This window comes from Bufo bufo, chromosome 9, assembly GCF_905171765.1.
Source record: "Bufo bufo chromosome 9, aBufBuf1.1, whole genome shotgun sequence".
In the NCBI taxonomy this organism is placed as follows: domain Eukaryota; kingdom Metazoa; phylum Chordata; class Amphibia; order Anura; family Bufonidae; genus Bufo; species Bufo bufo.
The window spans coordinates 94195808-94213724 of record NC_053397.1 but is presented as its reverse complement, the minus strand read 5'-3'; the positions used below and the strand labels follow the sequence as shown (position 1 = coordinate 94213724).

Below are 17917 nucleotides of genomic sequence, written 5' to 3'. Positions count from 1 at the left end.
TGAACTGCAGCTGCCATATTGGCAAGATACAAAACAAGTTCTGTGTTGTGTAAGACGTGTGTGGAGATACTAAAGGACTTCCCTGTACAGCCAAGCTGTGTGAACTTCGGTCTAGAGACGGATGGAGTACAAAGATACCGTGCATTTAGTGAAGCCAAGTTAAAAGGACTGTGTGCAGCAACTAACCTGTGGAGCCGACATTGGGCTGTGTGAATTGCCCCAAACAGTAAAGAGACTCACAGTGCTGTCGAGGTACCGGACAGTAACTGTAAGAATCCTGGATTATATTCAACTGGTTCTCCGGCCTGCTGAGGAGGACTTCTTTATTGCTGATCCTGCTCTGGTTAAAGGAAAAGGACGACATCGGGCCCCACCGTGCACTTCCACAAACTGTAAGCTGTCCACTTGGACCACTGGGATAAGGGGGGTGCGCACCCGCTTGAAAGTTAGGGTTAGTTAGGGATAGTTTCTGGGACTATTCTTTCTGAGTGTCCGCATTGCAAATACGGACACAGCCAAGGTGAAAATTATTGCAGTGTTTAACTTGTATTGTTTATACTGTTTTGAATATTTTACTTGTCTTTACCTTTGTGACTGCATTGTTAACCTGCTTTTATTAATTTATAGTAAATGCTATTTTATTAATCTTGACTTCTGCGTACGCACTCTTTTCTGGTTGCGGAGTCAAACCACCTGCCTTGCTCTCGGTTCACAGACGCATATACACGTCATCTCGCGAGAGGCGAGATTTCCTGTGAACGCGTGCACACAGGCGCACGCGTTCACAGGATCGGAAGATAAGCGAGTGGATCTCCAGCCTGCCATCGGCGATCGTTCGCTGGCAAGCTGGAGATGCGATTTTTTTAACCCCTAACAGGTATATTAGATGCTGTTTTGATAACAGCGTTTAATATACCTGCTACCTGGTCCTCTGGTGGTCCCTTTTGTTTGGATCGACCACCAGAGGACACAGGCAGCTCAGTAATAAGTAGCGACAACACTACACTACACCCCCCTGTCACTTATTAACCCCTTATTCACCCCTGATCACCCCAAATAGACTCCCTGATCACCCCCCTGTCATTGATCACCCCCCTGTAAGGCTCCATTCAGATGTCCGTATGTTTTTTACGGATCCACGGATACATGGATCGGATCCGCAAAACACATACGGACGTCTGAATGGAGCCTTACAGGGGGGTGATCATTGACTGGGGTGATCACCCCATATAGACTCCCTGATCATTCCCCTGTCATTGATCACCCCCCTGTAAGGCTCCATTCAAACGTCCGTATGTTTTTTACAGATCCACGGATACATGGATCGGATCCGCAAAACACATACAGACGACTGACTAGAGCCATACAGGGGGGTGGATCACCCCATATAGACTCCCTGATCACCCCCCTGTCATTGATTCACCCCCCTGTAAGGCTCCATTCAGATGTCCGTATGTTTTTAGATACGGATCACGGATACATGGATCGGATCCGCAAAAACTCATACGGACATCTGAATGGAGCCTTACAGGAGGGGATCAATGACAGGGGGTGATCACCCCATATAGACTCCCACCTGATCACCCTCCTGTCATTGATCACCCCCCCGGTAAGGCCTCCATTCAGATGTCCGTACGTGTTTTGCGATCCGATCCATTGTATCCGTGGGATCCGTAAAAATCATACGGACCATCTGATGGAGCCTTACAGTGGGGGTGATCAATGACAGGGGGGTGATCAGGGAGTCTATAAGGGGTGATCACCCCCCTGTCATTGATCACCTCCCTGTAAGGCTCCATTCAGATGTCCGTATGCGGTTTGCAGATCCGATCCATGTATCTGTGGATCCGTAAAAAAAACATACGGACGTCTGAATGGAGCCTTACAGGGAGTGATCAATGACAGGGGGGTGATCACCCCATATAGACTCCCTGATCACCCCCTGTCATGATCACCCCCCTGTAAGTCTCCATTCAGACATTTTTTTGGCCCAATTTAGCGGAATTATTATTTTTTTTTCTTACAAAGTCTCATATTCCCACTAACTTGTTTCAAAAAATAAAATCTCACATGAACTCACCATACCCCCTCACGGAATCCTTATGCGTAAAAATTTTTAGACATTTATATTCCAGACTTCTTCTCACGCTTTAGGGGCCCCTAAAATGCCAGGGCAGTATAAATACCCCACATGTGACCCCATTTCGGAAAGTAGACACCCAAGGTATTCGCTGAGGGGCATATTGAGTCCATGAAAGATTGAAATTTTTGTTCCAAGTTAGCGGAAAGGGAGACTTTGTGAGAAAAAAAAAATAAAAAAAATCAATTTCCGCTAACTTTGTGGCAAAAAAAATAATAATTTCTATGAACTTTGCCATGCCCCTCATTGAATATCTTGGGGTGTCTTCTTTCCAAAATGGGGTCACATGTGGGGTATTTATACTGCCCTGGCATTTTAGGGGCCCTAAAGCGTGAGAAGAAGTCTGGGATATCAAATTTCTAAAAATACCCTCCTAAAAGGAATGTGGGCCCCTTGCGCATCTAGGCTGCAAAAAAGTGTCACACATCTGGTATCCGCCGTACTCAGGAGGAAGTTGGGAATGTGTTTTGGGTGTCATTTTACAAATAACCCATGCTGGGTGAGATAAATATCTTGGACAAATGCCAACTTTTGTATAAAAAATGGGAAAAGTTGTCTTTTGCCAAGATATTTCTCTCACCCAGCATGGGTATATGTAAAATGACACCCCAAAACACATTGCCCAACTTATCCTGAGTACGGAGAAACCACATGTTATGACACTTTTTTGACAGCCTAGTTGGCAAAGGGGCCCACATTCCAAAGAGCACCTTTCGGATCTCACCGGCCATTTTTTACAGATTTTTGATTTACTTTGCACGCATTTGGGCCCCTAAAATGCCAGGGCAGTATAACTACCCCACAAGTGACCCCATTTTGGAAAGAAGACACCCCAAGGTATTCGCTGATGGGCATAGTGAGTTCATGGAAGTTTTTATTTTTTGTCACAAGTTAGTGGAATATGAGACTTTGTAAAAAAAAAACAAAATCATTTTCCGCTAACTTGTGACAAAAATATGAACTCACTATGCCCATCAGCGAATACCTTAGGGTGGTATACTTTCCGAAATGGGGTCATTTGTGGGGTGTTTGTACTGTCTGGGCATTGTAGAACCTCAGGAAACATGACAGGTGCTCAGAAAGTCAGAGCTGCTTCAAAAAGCGGAAATTCACATTTTGTACCATAGTTTGTAACGCTATATCTTTACCCAAACCATTTTTTTTTTTACCCAAACATTTTTTTTTTTATCAAAGACATGTAGAATAAATTTAGAGAAAAATTTATATATGGATGTCGTTTTTTTTTGCAAAATTTTACAACTGAAAGAAAAATCGTTAAATTTCGATTAAAAACAAAAAAAGTAAAAATTTCAGCAGCAATGAAATACCACCAAATGAAATCTCTATTAGTGAGAAGAAAAGGAGGTAAAATTCATTGGGTGGTAAGTTGGCATGACCGAGCAATAAATGGTGAAAGTAGTGTAGTGCAGAAGTGTAAAAAAGTGGTCTGGTCATTAAGGGTGTTTAAGCTAGGGGGGCTGAGGTGGTTAAGTAAAATACAGGTGCAATGTACACTCCTAGTGTCATGCATTGCCACTGTCCAGAGTGTGGTGGCATGAGTGAGTTGTTTGAGGGAGCTATGCAGTGGTGGTAAGAGGGTGTCATGGAAATTGGAGTTATATACAGGCTGATTAACCGTGTGATACCAAAGTCAGCTGCCTAAATGAAAGCATGCTCATTTATTCCTTCACTACAAAGTGTAAATTTCTTCTGAGCTTCTTTCTGTAATATAAATTTGTCCCACTTACCTGACAGATGGCTTGTTTTTGTTTAATGTTCAAACCAATAAGGAGAATTTGTGATGTTTTATCCCCTTATGATTGTTGGTTGAGAAGATACTATTATTGGATTAATTAATTAAGTTCACTTGATTTCTGATATTACTTCCCTAAGAGTCCACAGTTTCCACCAAGCCACGTCCACCTGTGGCATTCAAAGACTGTATGATTTTGCAGATGGGAGGATCTTGGTCATTTGCATTCCTCTTGGTCATACCTTTCGGCTGTAAAACTGTCCTGGGGGGAATATAGTGATTGTATGCTAGGGTACACCTTAGTCTGGGAATCCCACTGAATTGAAGTATCCTGTTCATAGGCTATACCCCACTGTGGAATAGCACATTAGCATACACACAAATCCTGATTGATTTCATACACAGCAATTTTACTCCATTGGCACCTCTACGTTCTATTCATTTAATAAGTAGGCTGAGCTTTGGTGGGCTGAGCTATAGGGAAGATGTATTAAAATCATCCCTACAATCCCATGTCTGTAAATCTCAATATGCATTTAAAAAACACACTAAATGTAAACTGTATTAGAGTACTTTCACACTAGCTTTTTTACTGGATCCGGCAGGGTTCGCAAAAAAACGCTTCCGTTACTGATATACAACCATCTGCATCCGTTATGAACGGATTCGGTTGTATTATCTTTAACATTGCCAAGACGGATCCATCATGAACTCCATTGAAAGTCAATGGGGACAGATTAGTTTTTCTATTGTGTCAGATTGTGTCAGAGAAAATGGATCCATCCCCATCGACTTGCATTGGGGGTCATGCCGGATCCATCTTGCTCCACATCTCAGGACAGAAAGCAAACTACAACATGCGAAGGTATGCCAAACGCCGCGTTGGGGTAGCGCCATCCTGTTTGCTGATATATGGCACTTGTCTTGGTAGGTCTCTCTTTACTTTTACATCTACATTAGGCCATATGGGTGGAAGTACCGGTGGTGATTTTCTGAGTCCCTTTTGGACCATTTGTTTATTATTTTGTGGACCTGCTGTCCCCCATATATGCATTATGTAATTATATGTGATCTATTTCTGTGATATTTATTGATTCATTATTTATCATATATTAATTTATGACAACACTATGTGCAGCCTATGTCCCATCGGGCTATGTCCTTGATATATATCATGTTTTGAAATTAATAAAGTATTTATAATATTTGGTAATAGTACGCAGTCAGCTTCGTTTCTTCTGTAGGTTTTACAACATGTTGTGGTTTGCTCTCCGTATGGGAACGCAACTAAACGGAACGAAATGCATTTTGGAGCATTCCTATCTGTCCAGTTCAGTTTTGTCCCCATTGACAATGAATGGGGACAAAACTGAAGCGTTTTTTTTCGGTATTGAGACCCTATGACGGATCTCAATACCGGAAAACTAAAACGCTAGTGTGAAAGTAGCCCTTGACAAGGCTTTATACAGTATTTTTAACAAAAGGACATTACTGACACTCTAATAATTTACATCTACTTTGGAAGAGCCAAGCAAAAAGGCTTCTTTTGTCCTTCACACCGCTGCTCTTCAGGAAAGGATGCACTGTTCACATCAGTCCTTCATTGAAACATAGCTGTTATTCACACAGCACACTGCAATGTGATCTACATGCTAAAACTCAATTTTAAAATCTAACCACGCTGTAGGTTTCGGGTAAAATAGCATTGAAAAATTCTTGACTGAAATCAAAAGAGGTTCGAGCAATTTGTATAGTACAAAATTTACACAAACACACACACCACAGCATGCTAAAATGGAAGTGAGTGGGTTTACCTACTTGTCTATGCAGCCAACCATGTAGTAGACCATCGGAACCAACAGATCGCATCCAGAAAGTGCATATCGGGCCCTAACATTGAGATTAGAAGAATACATGACAAACATAATGTTTAATATTAATGCACTCAGATAAAGCATCTGCTGTATAACATTCATATATCTCGAAAATTATTCACATAATGGCATTATTAAAAAATAACTCAAACTAAAATATCTAGAACATAACAAGACGCGACTGAGTAAGTGCAGCTGAAAAAATAATCTGTTCATGATTTATAGCAGTTACACTGTATTTTAATATGAATTCAAAGTGTCATTTCCAGACGACAAGAACAGCATGATAAATGTGATGCACTTGGCTTGTGTAATTAGCATTAGATCCTGTATAAAAGTGGAAAGTACGGTACTCGCCACCTTTCAATTTTATTAAAGACCATGCCCTAAATCAATACTGCACATAAAAATTAGGCAACAGTTTGATAAGACAGCACAGAGTACAAACAGTTTCCATGACTATAAAAGCCATAAATGAAAGCATGTTGAAGGTAACCAGACTTTAGGGACTGTAGGTGGCTCTCCCAAATATATCATACCTGCCAAGTGTCACATCTTTAGAAGGACATTCCTTGATTTTGACCCAAATTTTTCTGTCCTCTTTGTTCCTCCACAGCTTTTCCATCATAACAAGCAATAACCTACCCATCGGATAGGGTTAGGTATAACTGTTAGGCTGGGAAGTAAGAACTCCCACTGATCATGAAGACCAGGATCCCAAGTTCCCATGTATAAATGGAGCTTTGGCTAAGCATGCACAATACTGCCCAATTGACTGTAGGACTGATGGAAATATCTGAGTACAGCACTTAGCTGTGTCTGGCTATCCTATAGACAGTGTCTCTCACTTTTGACTAAATAATTTGAATTGCATTAAGAAGTCTACCATCTTGCTTTGTCTATTTTACATAACAGTACTTTGGTTAGTATTTTGCTTCAGTAGTAAATAACCAAGTCCGGGGAGTGGGTCTAAAAACCACAAAGGGGTGTAACATTTCCATTGTATTTTTTCTCCTGTAGGTTACTCTTTTAGTTTTGGTTTACAAATAGTGATGTAAAATGCATGGCCTGAAAGGGACACTATATCTAGAAAGAGGGAAGTATATCTAGATAAACAGATACATTTAGTATCTCATTATTGATAATTTATTTTTAATTATTTAGTTAGCATTTTGACATTAAATATTAAACACAAAATATTGTCCTGAGAGGTAATCTATTAGAGTAAAAAGTGTTTGCTAGAGCAGAGTAACCTCAGTTTACAATACTGCAGCAATCAGTTGTTCTCCTTGACTGGCCGGGATAACATGTAGTAGAGAGCTAAGGACAATGACAATTAGAGATGAGTGAAGTTATGAAAAATTTGATTAGGCTGCTTCTCGAAGTTCACAAAGAAATTTGAATACTTACAAATTACTTCATCACAAACCAAATTCCATTGTATGTAGGGGACCGCAATGATGGTGATCTCACCCGCCCCCATCATTGAACCCCTCAGATGCCGCATTCAACATGATCGCGTCATCTGACAGTCATATTGAGGCCTTTCAAGTGTTAATCAGGGGTTAAAAACTAAGAAATACATACCCACCTCATCCAATTTGCTCGTGGAGAAGCCATCGCAACCATCTTGGTTGAAGAAAACATGATTACGTCAGTGCGCTCCGGCCAGCTTGATGATGTGGTGATGTCACACATCAGATTGCGCAAGATTTGGTGTGTCTTCTTCAATCAAGATGACCATGACGGCTTCTCCACAATCAAATGGATAAGGTGAGTATGTATTTTTTTACCGCCCATTTCAGGAAAAAATTGATTTGTTACCATAAAGCACAAGCAAATTCGGCTTCATGACGAGTCACATTTTTCCTGAATTCGGATTGAAAGTCCACTTCATTAAATTTGATTCACTCAACCCCTTATGGCAATCAATGAAAAATATGACTTGTCCCACCAAAAAAAAAATAAGAAAGAAAAAGATGCTTTCTCATCCCCCTTCAGTCACTCCAGGATCTCACTCTCCCCCAGTGCAGCATGATTTACTTGATATTCAAAGCCCACAGAGGAGCAGTGCATTGAGGAGGAGGAGGAGGAGGAGGAGGAGGAGGAGTAATGTCAGCCAAACTAATGTGTATAATTTTAGGGAGTTGTGGTGCTCTAATTAAGTCTCCATCTCCACTCCTCATTGGACTGACTGGTGATCTGACAGAGATTAAGTGAGCCTCTCTGGACAAGAAATAGTATAGAATAGAGTTACCTCAATAAAACATCCACCCATTTTTAATAAAGAAAAAAACTCTGTAAAGAAAATAATATACCAGTGAGGTAGACAAGCCAATATGTGTCTGCCTGGTGTGGATTTTTAACTAATTTCTAGAAAGTATAGCTTAGAGAAAACAGTAGCTGTTAAGTGCTCATGACACTAAAACTAGTCTCCCGTTATGACAAGAAATAATTGTAAGTGATGCATTGTAACAGTTTCCATTATCAAACCGTAAAATAATACCCATTTTTTGTTGTAAGTTCCAGTTCAAGGCTTTATACCACATCATGGCTATACACGTAACAAAGATCTCATAGAAATCTGTGCACTTAACTGTACTGTGCATTGAGAGCTAATTGTGGCATTCTATAGTGGTATACACTGCATGATAGCACACAGAGTGCCTTGTGGTCCACCATATGGACCTGCAGGAAATGGTATATTCTTCTAAATATTTCCATTTGGCTTAGCATATTCCAAGATGTGTGACCATTAGATAACCAGATTTTTTAAATAAACATGAGTTTGTGATATTGTCAAAAGATGTCTATCTGTGTGTACCTATGTGTGGCCACCCAGTGCTGTTTTTGTTGATTGCAGTTTGTCAAGAGTTCATGTGAGATTTTTATATAGCAGGTCGTTCCAGATGTGGGCAATACCTAATATGTGTACTTTTATTAATTTGTTTAAGCTTTAAAACAATAAAAGCATTTTGTGACTGCCATTTTTTATTTTTTTTTGACCGATTTTCTTATGTAGGGGGCTTATTTTCTGTGGGATGAGGTGATGGTTTGATACTATTTTGGAGTACATACGACTTTTTGATTGTTTGGTATTGCACTTTTTGTTGTGTAAGGTGACACGAAATACCTTTTTTGGCACAGTTTTTATTTATTTTTTACGATGTTTATCTGTATATTATGTGATATGTTCATAGAGCTGGTTGTTTCTATTTTCTATTATAAAATCAGGGGAAAGGGGTGTTTTTTTTTACTTGAAACTTTATTTTTTTATTATTAAAAACACTTTATTTTTACATTTTTTTAACCTTATTTTTGTCCTACTTTTGGGGGTCTGATCCCTCTGAAATCATTACAATACTTCTGTATTGTAATGAGTTGCTTGTTAGTGTATTACACTGTGTAATACACTAACAGATGCCCAGAAGACCCATCCTAGGGCTGGTTCTCCTAGGCTTCCATAGAAGGCAGGTCCCGATACCTCTGCAAGGCAACCGACTGCCTTCTCAGTGCGGGGAAATCAGGGACCCGCTATCAGTAACTGCCGGGCCCCTGCACAGATCGGGCGCGGACTGCTCCGGTGCCGCCCGATCAGCATGACGTAATAGTATTTCAACTTGCGGGAAGTCACTACCCGCTATGACGTACCATTACGTCATTGGTCCAGAAGGTGTTAAAAAGTTTACACTGTATATTGGCACTCAGGTTTGGCTAGTGAGGTCTCTGGGACAAGAGTGCGGGAAGCAGTGGTGTGGTGAAACAGAGATTGAGGCCCTGAAAATCCTGCTCAGCAGTTGTGTACCACATTCAAATCCTTTACCACCAACTGCAGAAATGCTTCTCTAAAAACGGCATAGACCCTCCTAGATGCTCATGGATTGTGCAGATTGTTATCCAACTTTTGTTATATATTTTCTATTTTGTTTCTACCCCAGAGGAATAATGGTCAAACATTTTCCAACAATATCAGTTTTTGCCAGATTCTCTGGAAATTTTAGGAATGTCAGGTTTCCTGACGAAGTTTTGGAAGCCAAAATTAGGTGTGGATCATAAAATGAGAGAAAATATAGAGGACAGATACATTTTCTCCTTTTTTTTTTAATACACTTCTGTTTTGATTTCCAAAACTACAGAAACCTGACCATGTGGCGGTAGCCTCAGTGTGTTGTGAACATCTTCTGATTTCAAAGAGAAATTAGCTTGATGTTTCTTTAGGGTATGGCCCGACAATGCGGCTGACCACATGTGGCTAAACCACATCCACCCGTGACACCCACTGGTCATGTGATTTTGTGGCTATTGGTCACCAAGTCTGTACTCTTATTGTCCACAATTTCCATGGATACACAATGGAATTTCTGTATCTCAAACTTACTAATATCATCAGAAAACATGTAGAAACTCTGTTTGGAAATTTAAACTTGGCATGGGATCTTGTTCACACAAATTGTCCTACCACATTACAGACTTGAGCTTCACTCAGTTTGGGCACTATCACGTGACATTTTGATGCAGTTTTTGATCTAATATCAGGAGGGGATAGTAAAGGGAAGTACGTATGGAGATTTTATTGCTCTCATTTTTTTTTATGTACTCACTGCTTTAGGTGCAAAAACTGCATAAAAACATGTATGGCCACAGATTCAGGTTTCTTATTGCTGTTTTGGAAGCCAAAATCAGAAAGGGCTCATAAGAGGAGAGAAATTATAAAGAGTAGATACAACTTCTTCTCTTTTTTGTCACTCCTGCTTTTGGCTTCCAAAACATGCATCAGTAAACCTGAATGTACCCTCAGAGTCCTTCTACATTTTAATAAGTTCTGATAATCAACTGATTATCGTTGTTCATTAGAACCTGTTTATATCACATTTTGGCAATGCACCAGCAATGAAATTACAATATGTTTTAAATAGAAAACTGATATGTCCACAGGATGAATACATGTACCTTTACTTTGGATTTTATTTATATTTTTTGTAACATGAACAGACCAAAATCTGCAACTTGCTTTTTTTCTATTATCATAGTTATGCAATTAAAATAAAATGTAAGTCAGAACTAAAGTCTTGTGGTGAAGGCTATTGAAGGGTGATAATGCAATATTGAACTATGCTAAGTAATTATGCTAAATGTAATAACAAAAAAAACCACTAATTTCCTTGTATAAAGCCGTTTAAGTAAAGGACAAACAAAACATGTCCTCTGCAGAATAGCCTGGTCAGTTTTGTAATATGTTTATATGAAAATTCATGAACATTAAATGTCATAACAGTTTTGTTCTCTTCACTGTGACATTTATATAATGCCACCATCCTAATGTGTTATCAACTGCTCTAAGCACGAATGTTCACCTATTGCAGAATCATAATTACCCATCTGAGTTTTAATCTACCCCATGAGGGCTGCGGTAAACTAATCCAAATTTAAGCTCCAGTCTGAATCTTCAAAAGCAAGGTCACCATTTTCCAATCTACAAGAACAGATTGCAAAAATAGCAGCATGCCTATCATGTTTGTAAAATAAATCTGAGCAGAAAAACTGCCTTTAACTAACTATAACATTTCTCTATAATGTATCATCTGTTTTAGACCATTATTATGGAAAGGGAGCTGGAAGTTTATTATTCAAACCTGGAGGTAAGGTGAGAAGCAGGGATGAGTGAACCCGAACTGTATAGTTCGGGTTCGTACCGAATTTTGGGGTGTCCGTGACACGGACCCGAACCTGGACATTTTCGTAAAAGTCTGGGTTCGGGTTCGGTGTTCGGCGCTTTCTTGGCGCTATTTGAAAGGCTGCAAAGCAGCCAATCAACAAGCGTCATACTACTTGCCCAAGAGGGCATCACAGCCGTGCCTACTATTGGCATGGCTGTGATTGGCCAGTGCACCATGTGACCCAGCCTCTATTTAAGCTGGAGTCACGTAGCGCCGCACGTCACTCTGCTCTGATCAGTGTAGGGAGAGGTTGCAGCTGCTGTTAGGGCGAGATTAGGCAGTGATTAACTCCTCCAAAAGACTTCATTCAGTGATCGATCTACAGCTGTGGATCATTGAACTGCTGCTATTCAATTGCTCACTGTTTTTAGGCTGCCCAGAGCGTTTTTCATTCACTTTTTTCTGGGTTGATCGGCGGCCATTTTGTGTCTTGTGGTGCGCCAGCACAAGCTGCCACCAAGTACATTTAACCATCAATAGTGTGGTTATTTTTTTGGCTATATCCTACATCAGGGTCAAGCTGTCATCAAGTGCATTTAACCATCAATAGTGTGGTTATTTTTTGGCCATATACTACATCAGGGGCAAGCTGTGCATGTCACAAAGTGCATTTAACCATCAATAGTGTGGTTATTTTTTGGCCATATACTACATCAGGGGCAAGCTGAGCCTGTCACGAAGTGCATTTAACCATCAATAGTGTGGTTATTTTTTGGCCATATACTACATCAGGGGCAAGCTGAGCCTGTCACCAAGTGCATTTATCCATCAATAGTGTGGTTTTTTTTGGCTATATCCTACATCAGGGACAAGCTGTCATCAAGTGCATTTAACCATCAATAGTGTGGTTATTTTTTGGCCATATACTACATCAGGGGCAAGCTGAGCCTGTCACCAAGTGCATTTTAACCATCAATAGTGTGGTTATTTTTTGGCTATATCCTACATCAGGGTCAAGCTGTCATCAAGTGCATTTAACCATCAATAGCGTGGTTATTTTTTGGCCATATACTACATCAGGGGCAAGCTGAGCCTGTCACCAAGTGCATTTAACCCTCAATAGTGTGGTTATTTTTTGGCTATATCCTACATCAGGGTCAAGCTGAGCCTGTCACGAAGTTAATTCTCAATAACTTCACACACAAGCTACAGTGCAATTCCAAGTCTAATTCTGTGTGTAAACGTATACCTGTCACCCAGCGCCTAAAAAATAGGCCTCAAATTTTTATTCATCCAAATCTGTCATTATTGCTTTAGCTGGTCAAGTTATTTAGTGTCCGTCAAAGCACAGTTTTTGTTCTGGGTTGAAATACAATTCCCAATTTTGCAATTCTCTAAATTAGTGGTTTCTGCTGTACCAGGCCTACTTTAAATCTATCCCTAAAAGGGTATATTAGATTCAAGGTGCTGATAGGGTAATTCTCAATAACTTCACACACACGCTACTGTGCAGATCCAAGTCTAATTCTGTCCGTAAACGTATACCTGTCACCCAGCGCCTAAATAATAGGCCTCAAATTTATATTCAGCTAAATCTGTCATTACTGCTGTGCCTGTATTAGTGTAATACGGTACCTAAATAGATAGCCAGATAGTGTTAGGTGTCTGTAAAAAAAGGCCCTGAATTTGAATTCAATACATTGAGCCCAATAATATTTTTCTTATTGTGGTGAACGGGAACAATGAGGAAAACATCTAGTAAGGACGCGGACATGGTCGTGGTGGTGTTAGTGGACCCTCTGGTGCTGGGAGAGGACGTTGGCCATTCTGCCACAGCCACACGTCCTAGAGAACCAACTACCTAGGTCCCAGTAGCCAGCAGAATTTACAGCTATATTTTGTGGGGCCCAATGCCGTTCTAAGGATAATAAGGCCTGAGCAGGTACAGGCATTAGTCAATTGGGTGGCCGACAGTGGATCCAGCACGTTCACATTATCTCCCACCCAGTCTTCTGCAGAAAGCGCACAGATGGCGCATGAAAACCAAGCCCATCAGTCTGTCACATCACCCCCATGCATATCAGGGAAACTGTCTGAGCCTCAAGTTATGCAGCAGTTTCTTATGCTGTTTGAAGACTCTGCTGGCAGGGTTTCCCAAGGGCATCCACCTAGACCTTCCCCAGGGGTGGAAGAGATAGAATGCACTTACGCACAACCACTTATGTTTCCTGATGATGAGGACATGGGAATACCACCTCAGCACATCTCTGATGATGACGAAACACAGGTGCCAACTGCTGCGTCTTTCTGCAGTGTGCAGACTGAACAGGAGGTCAGGGTCAAGACTGGTGGGAAGACGATGCAGGGGACGATGAGGTCCTAGACCCACATGGAATGAAGGTCGTGCCACTGACTTTCACAGTTCGGAGGAAGAGGTAGTGGTGAGACCGAGCCAACAGCGTAGCAAAAGAGGGAGCAGTGGGCAAAAGCAGAACACCCGCCGCCAAGAGACTCCGCCTGCTACTGACCGCCGCCATCTGGGACGAGCACCCCAAAGGCAGCTTCAAGGAGTTCCCTGGCATGGCACTTCTTCAAACAATGTGCTGACGACAAGACCCGAGTGGTTTGCACGCTGTGCCATCAGAGCCTGAAGCGAGGCATTAACGTTCTGAACCTTAGTACAACCTGCATGACCAGGCATCTGCATGCAAAGCATGAACTGCAGTGGAGTAAAACACCTTAAAAACAAGGAAGTCACTCAGGCTCCCCCTGCTACCTCTTCTGCTGCTGCCGCCTCGGCCTCTTCTGCTGCTGCCGCCTCGGCCTCTTCCCTCCGCCTCTGGAGGAACGTTGGCACCTGCCGCCCAGCAAACATGGGATGTACCACCAACACCACCACCTGCGTCACCAAGCATCTCAACCATGTCACACGGCAGCGTTCAGCTCTCCATCTCACAAACATTTGAGAGAAAGCGTAAATTCCCACCTAGCCACCCTTGATCCCTGGCCCTGAATGCCAGCATTTCTAAACTACTGGCCTATGAAATGCTGTCATTTAGGCTGGTGGACACAGACAGCTTCAAACAGCTCATGTCGCTTGCTGTCCCACAGTATGTTGTTCCCAGCCGGCACTACTGCTCCAAGAGAGCCGTGCCTTCCCTGCTCAACTAAGTATCCGATAAAATAAAGTGTGCACTGTGCAACGCCATCTGTGGGAAGGTCCACCTAACCACAGATACGTAGCCCAGTAAGCACGGCCAGGGACGTTTATCTCCCTAACTGCACACTGGGTAAATGTAGTGGCGGCTGGGACCCAGGCGGAGAGCTGTTTGGCGCACGTCCTTCCGCCGCCAAGGATCGCAGGGCAACATTCTTTGCCTCCTGTCTCCTCCTCCTCCTACTCAGCTTCCTCCTCCTCTTCTTCCACCTGCTCATCCAGTCAGTCACACACCTTCACCACCAACTTCAGCACAGCCCGGGGTAAACGTCAGCAGGCCATTCTGAAACTCATATGTTTGGGGGACAGGCCCCACAATGCACAGGAATTGTGGCGGGGTATAGAACAACAGACCGACGAGTGGTTGCTGCCGGTGAGCCTCAAGCCCGGCCTGGTGGTATGCGATAATGGGCGAAATCTCGTTGCAGCTCTGGGACTAGCCGGTTTGACGCACATCCCTTGCCTGGAGCATATGCTGAATTTGGTGGTGCAGAAGTTCATTCGCAACTACCCGGACATGTCAGAGCTGCTGCATAAAGTGCGAGCCATCTGTTCGCGCTTCCGGCGTTCACATCCTGCAGCTGCTCGCCTATGCGACGTGCGACGTGCCCACCAGGTGGAACACCACCTTGCACATGCTGGACAGACTGTGCGAGCAGCAGCAGGCCATAATGGAGTTTCAGCTGCAGCACGCACGGGTCAGTCGCACTGCGGAACAGCACCACTTCACCACCAATGACTGGGCCTCCATGCGAGACCTGTGTGCCCTGTTGCGCTGTTTCGAGTACTCCACCAACATGGCCAGTGGTGATGACGCCGTTATCAGCGTTACAATACCACTTCTATGTCTCCTTGGGAAAACACTTAGAGCGATGATGGAAAAGGAGGTGGCCCAGGAGGAGGAGGAGGAGCAAGAGGGTCATTTTTAGCACTTTCAGGCCAGTCTCTTCGAAGTGACTCAGAGGGAGGTTTTTTTGCGACAGCAGAGGCCAGGTACAAATGTGGCCAGACAGGGCCCACTACTGGAGGACGAGGAGGACGAGGATGAGGAGGAGGTGGAGGAGGATGAGGATGAAGCATGTTTACAGCGGGGTGGCACCCAACGCAGCTCGGGCCCATCACTGGTGCGTGGCTGGGGGGAACGCAGGACGATGACGATACGCCTCCCACAGAGGACAGCTTGTCCTTACCTCTAGGCAGCCTGGCACACATGAGCGACTGCATGCTGCAGTGCCTGCGCAACGACAGCAGAGTTGCCCACATTTTAACGTGTGCGGACTACTGGGTTGCCACCCTGCTGGATCCACGGTACAAAGACAATGTGCCCACCTTACTTCCTGCACTGGAGCGTGATAGGAAGATGCGCGAGTACAAGCGCACGTTGGTAGACGCGCTACTGAGAGCATTCCCAAATGTCATAGGGGAACCAGTGGAAGCCCAAGGCGAAGGCAGAGAGGAGCAAGAGGTCACCAACGCAGCTGTGTCACGGCCAGCTCCTCTGAGGGCAGGGTTAGCATGGCAGAGATGTGGAAAAGTTTTGTCACCACGCCACAGCTAACTGCAACCACCACCTGATACGGAACGTGTTAGCAGGAGGCAACATTTCACTAACATGGTGGAACAGTACCTATGCACACCCCTCCACGTACTGACTGATGGTTCGGCCCCATTCAACTTCTGGGTCTCCAAATTGTCCACGTGGCCAGAGCTAGCCTTTTATGCCTTGGAGGTGCTGGCCTGCCCGGCGGCCAGCGTTTTGTCTGAACGTGTATTCAGCATGGCAGGGGGCGTCATTACAGACAAACGCAGCCGCCTGTCTACAGCCAATGTGGACAAGCTGACGTTCATAAAAATGAACCAGGCATGGATCCCACAGGACCTGTCCATCCCTTGTGCAGATTAGACATTAACTCCCTGCCCTTAACCATATATTATTGTACTCCAGGGCACTTCCTCATTCAATCCTATTTTATTTTCATTTTACCATTATATTGCGGGGCAACCCAAAGTTGAATGAACCTCTCCTCTGTCTGGGTGCCGGGGCTGAAATTATATGACAATGGACTGTTCCAATGTTGGGTGACGTGAAGCCTGATTCTCTGCTATGACATGAAGACTGATTCTCTGCTGACATGAAGCCAGATTCATTTCCCTATCCACATTTGTTTGCAGGGGATTTAACTGCTGCCTTTTGCAGCCCTCTAGCCCTTTCCTGGGCTGTTTTACAGCCTTTTTAGTGCCGAAAAGTTCGGGTCCCCATTGTCTTCAATGGGGTTCGGGACGAAGTTCGGGTCGGGTTCGGATCCCGAACCCGAACATTTCCGGGAAGTTTGGCCGAACTTCTCGAACCCGAACATCCAGGTGTTCGCTCAACTCTAGTGAGAAGTGTTTTTTTTTTTTTTACAATACTGGAGAATACATCCATTGACCAAAAATAATGCACCAATAAAAAGTTGTTGGAATGGAATGAAACTTTATATGAGTGATTAAAATATTAATGTATTTGGGGGAAATTGCACAGTTGAAAGGAGGCTCTAGTACCTATAAGGCCTGGATACAAGATGAGATACAGTTTGGCCATGGAGGCATACAGGTTCTCTATGGTCCTGAGTCACATTTGCCCATAGATGCTACACCCAGCTGGTCTCATAAATGCTCGATTGGCAATATATCTGGTGATAATTAACAAAAGCAAATGAGTACTATAAAATTCCTTGAATAATTCACTTTTTATTAAACACAATTTAAAAAGATTATATCATAATTACAGTAGGGATACAAATACTTAACATCATGTCTCATTCTCAATGCCTAGTTCGTATTAGTAAAATAGTCCATTGTGTACAAGAAAATAATTGTATATCCTGCATCTATTTAAATTCCTATAAAATCTGGAAACCTTCCTCATATGCCCATTAACCAGATGACAATGAATAAGGGATAAATTGTGAAATAAGGGCGCTACAATGCCACCTTAGTAAATATTCCTCTCACCTATTCAATCTTTCCAGACGTGCTAGCGCATGACCAAAAGTTTGCATAAAACAATTTACTTGTACTTAGACATTCTAACAAGTAACATACCTAGACTTTGAAAATGAAGTAAAGACGTCCCTTCAATGCGTGTTTCGTGTTACTGCTTTATCAGGAGGAGAGCTTTCATTTTCAAAGTCTAGGTATGTTACTTATTAGAATGTCTAAGTACAAGTAAAATTGTTTATGCAAACTTTTGGTGATGCACTAGCACGTCTGGAACGATTGAATAGGTGTGAGGGA

At 42.8% G+C, this 17917-nt stretch overlaps 1 protein-coding gene across 1 annotated transcript in view; it reads right to left on the bottom strand.

Annotated features, from left to right (window-relative positions):
* LOC120978569 (potassium channel subfamily T member 2-like) overlaps positions 1–17917 on the bottom strand; it is a 1475081-nt gene that overhangs the window by 587349 nt on the left and 869815 nt on the right. Inside the window, 2 exon segments of the mRNA XM_040406800.1 lie at positions 5712–5748; positions 5751–5782. Coding sequence (XP_040262734.1) covers positions 5712–5748; positions 5751–5782 — 69 coding nt within the window.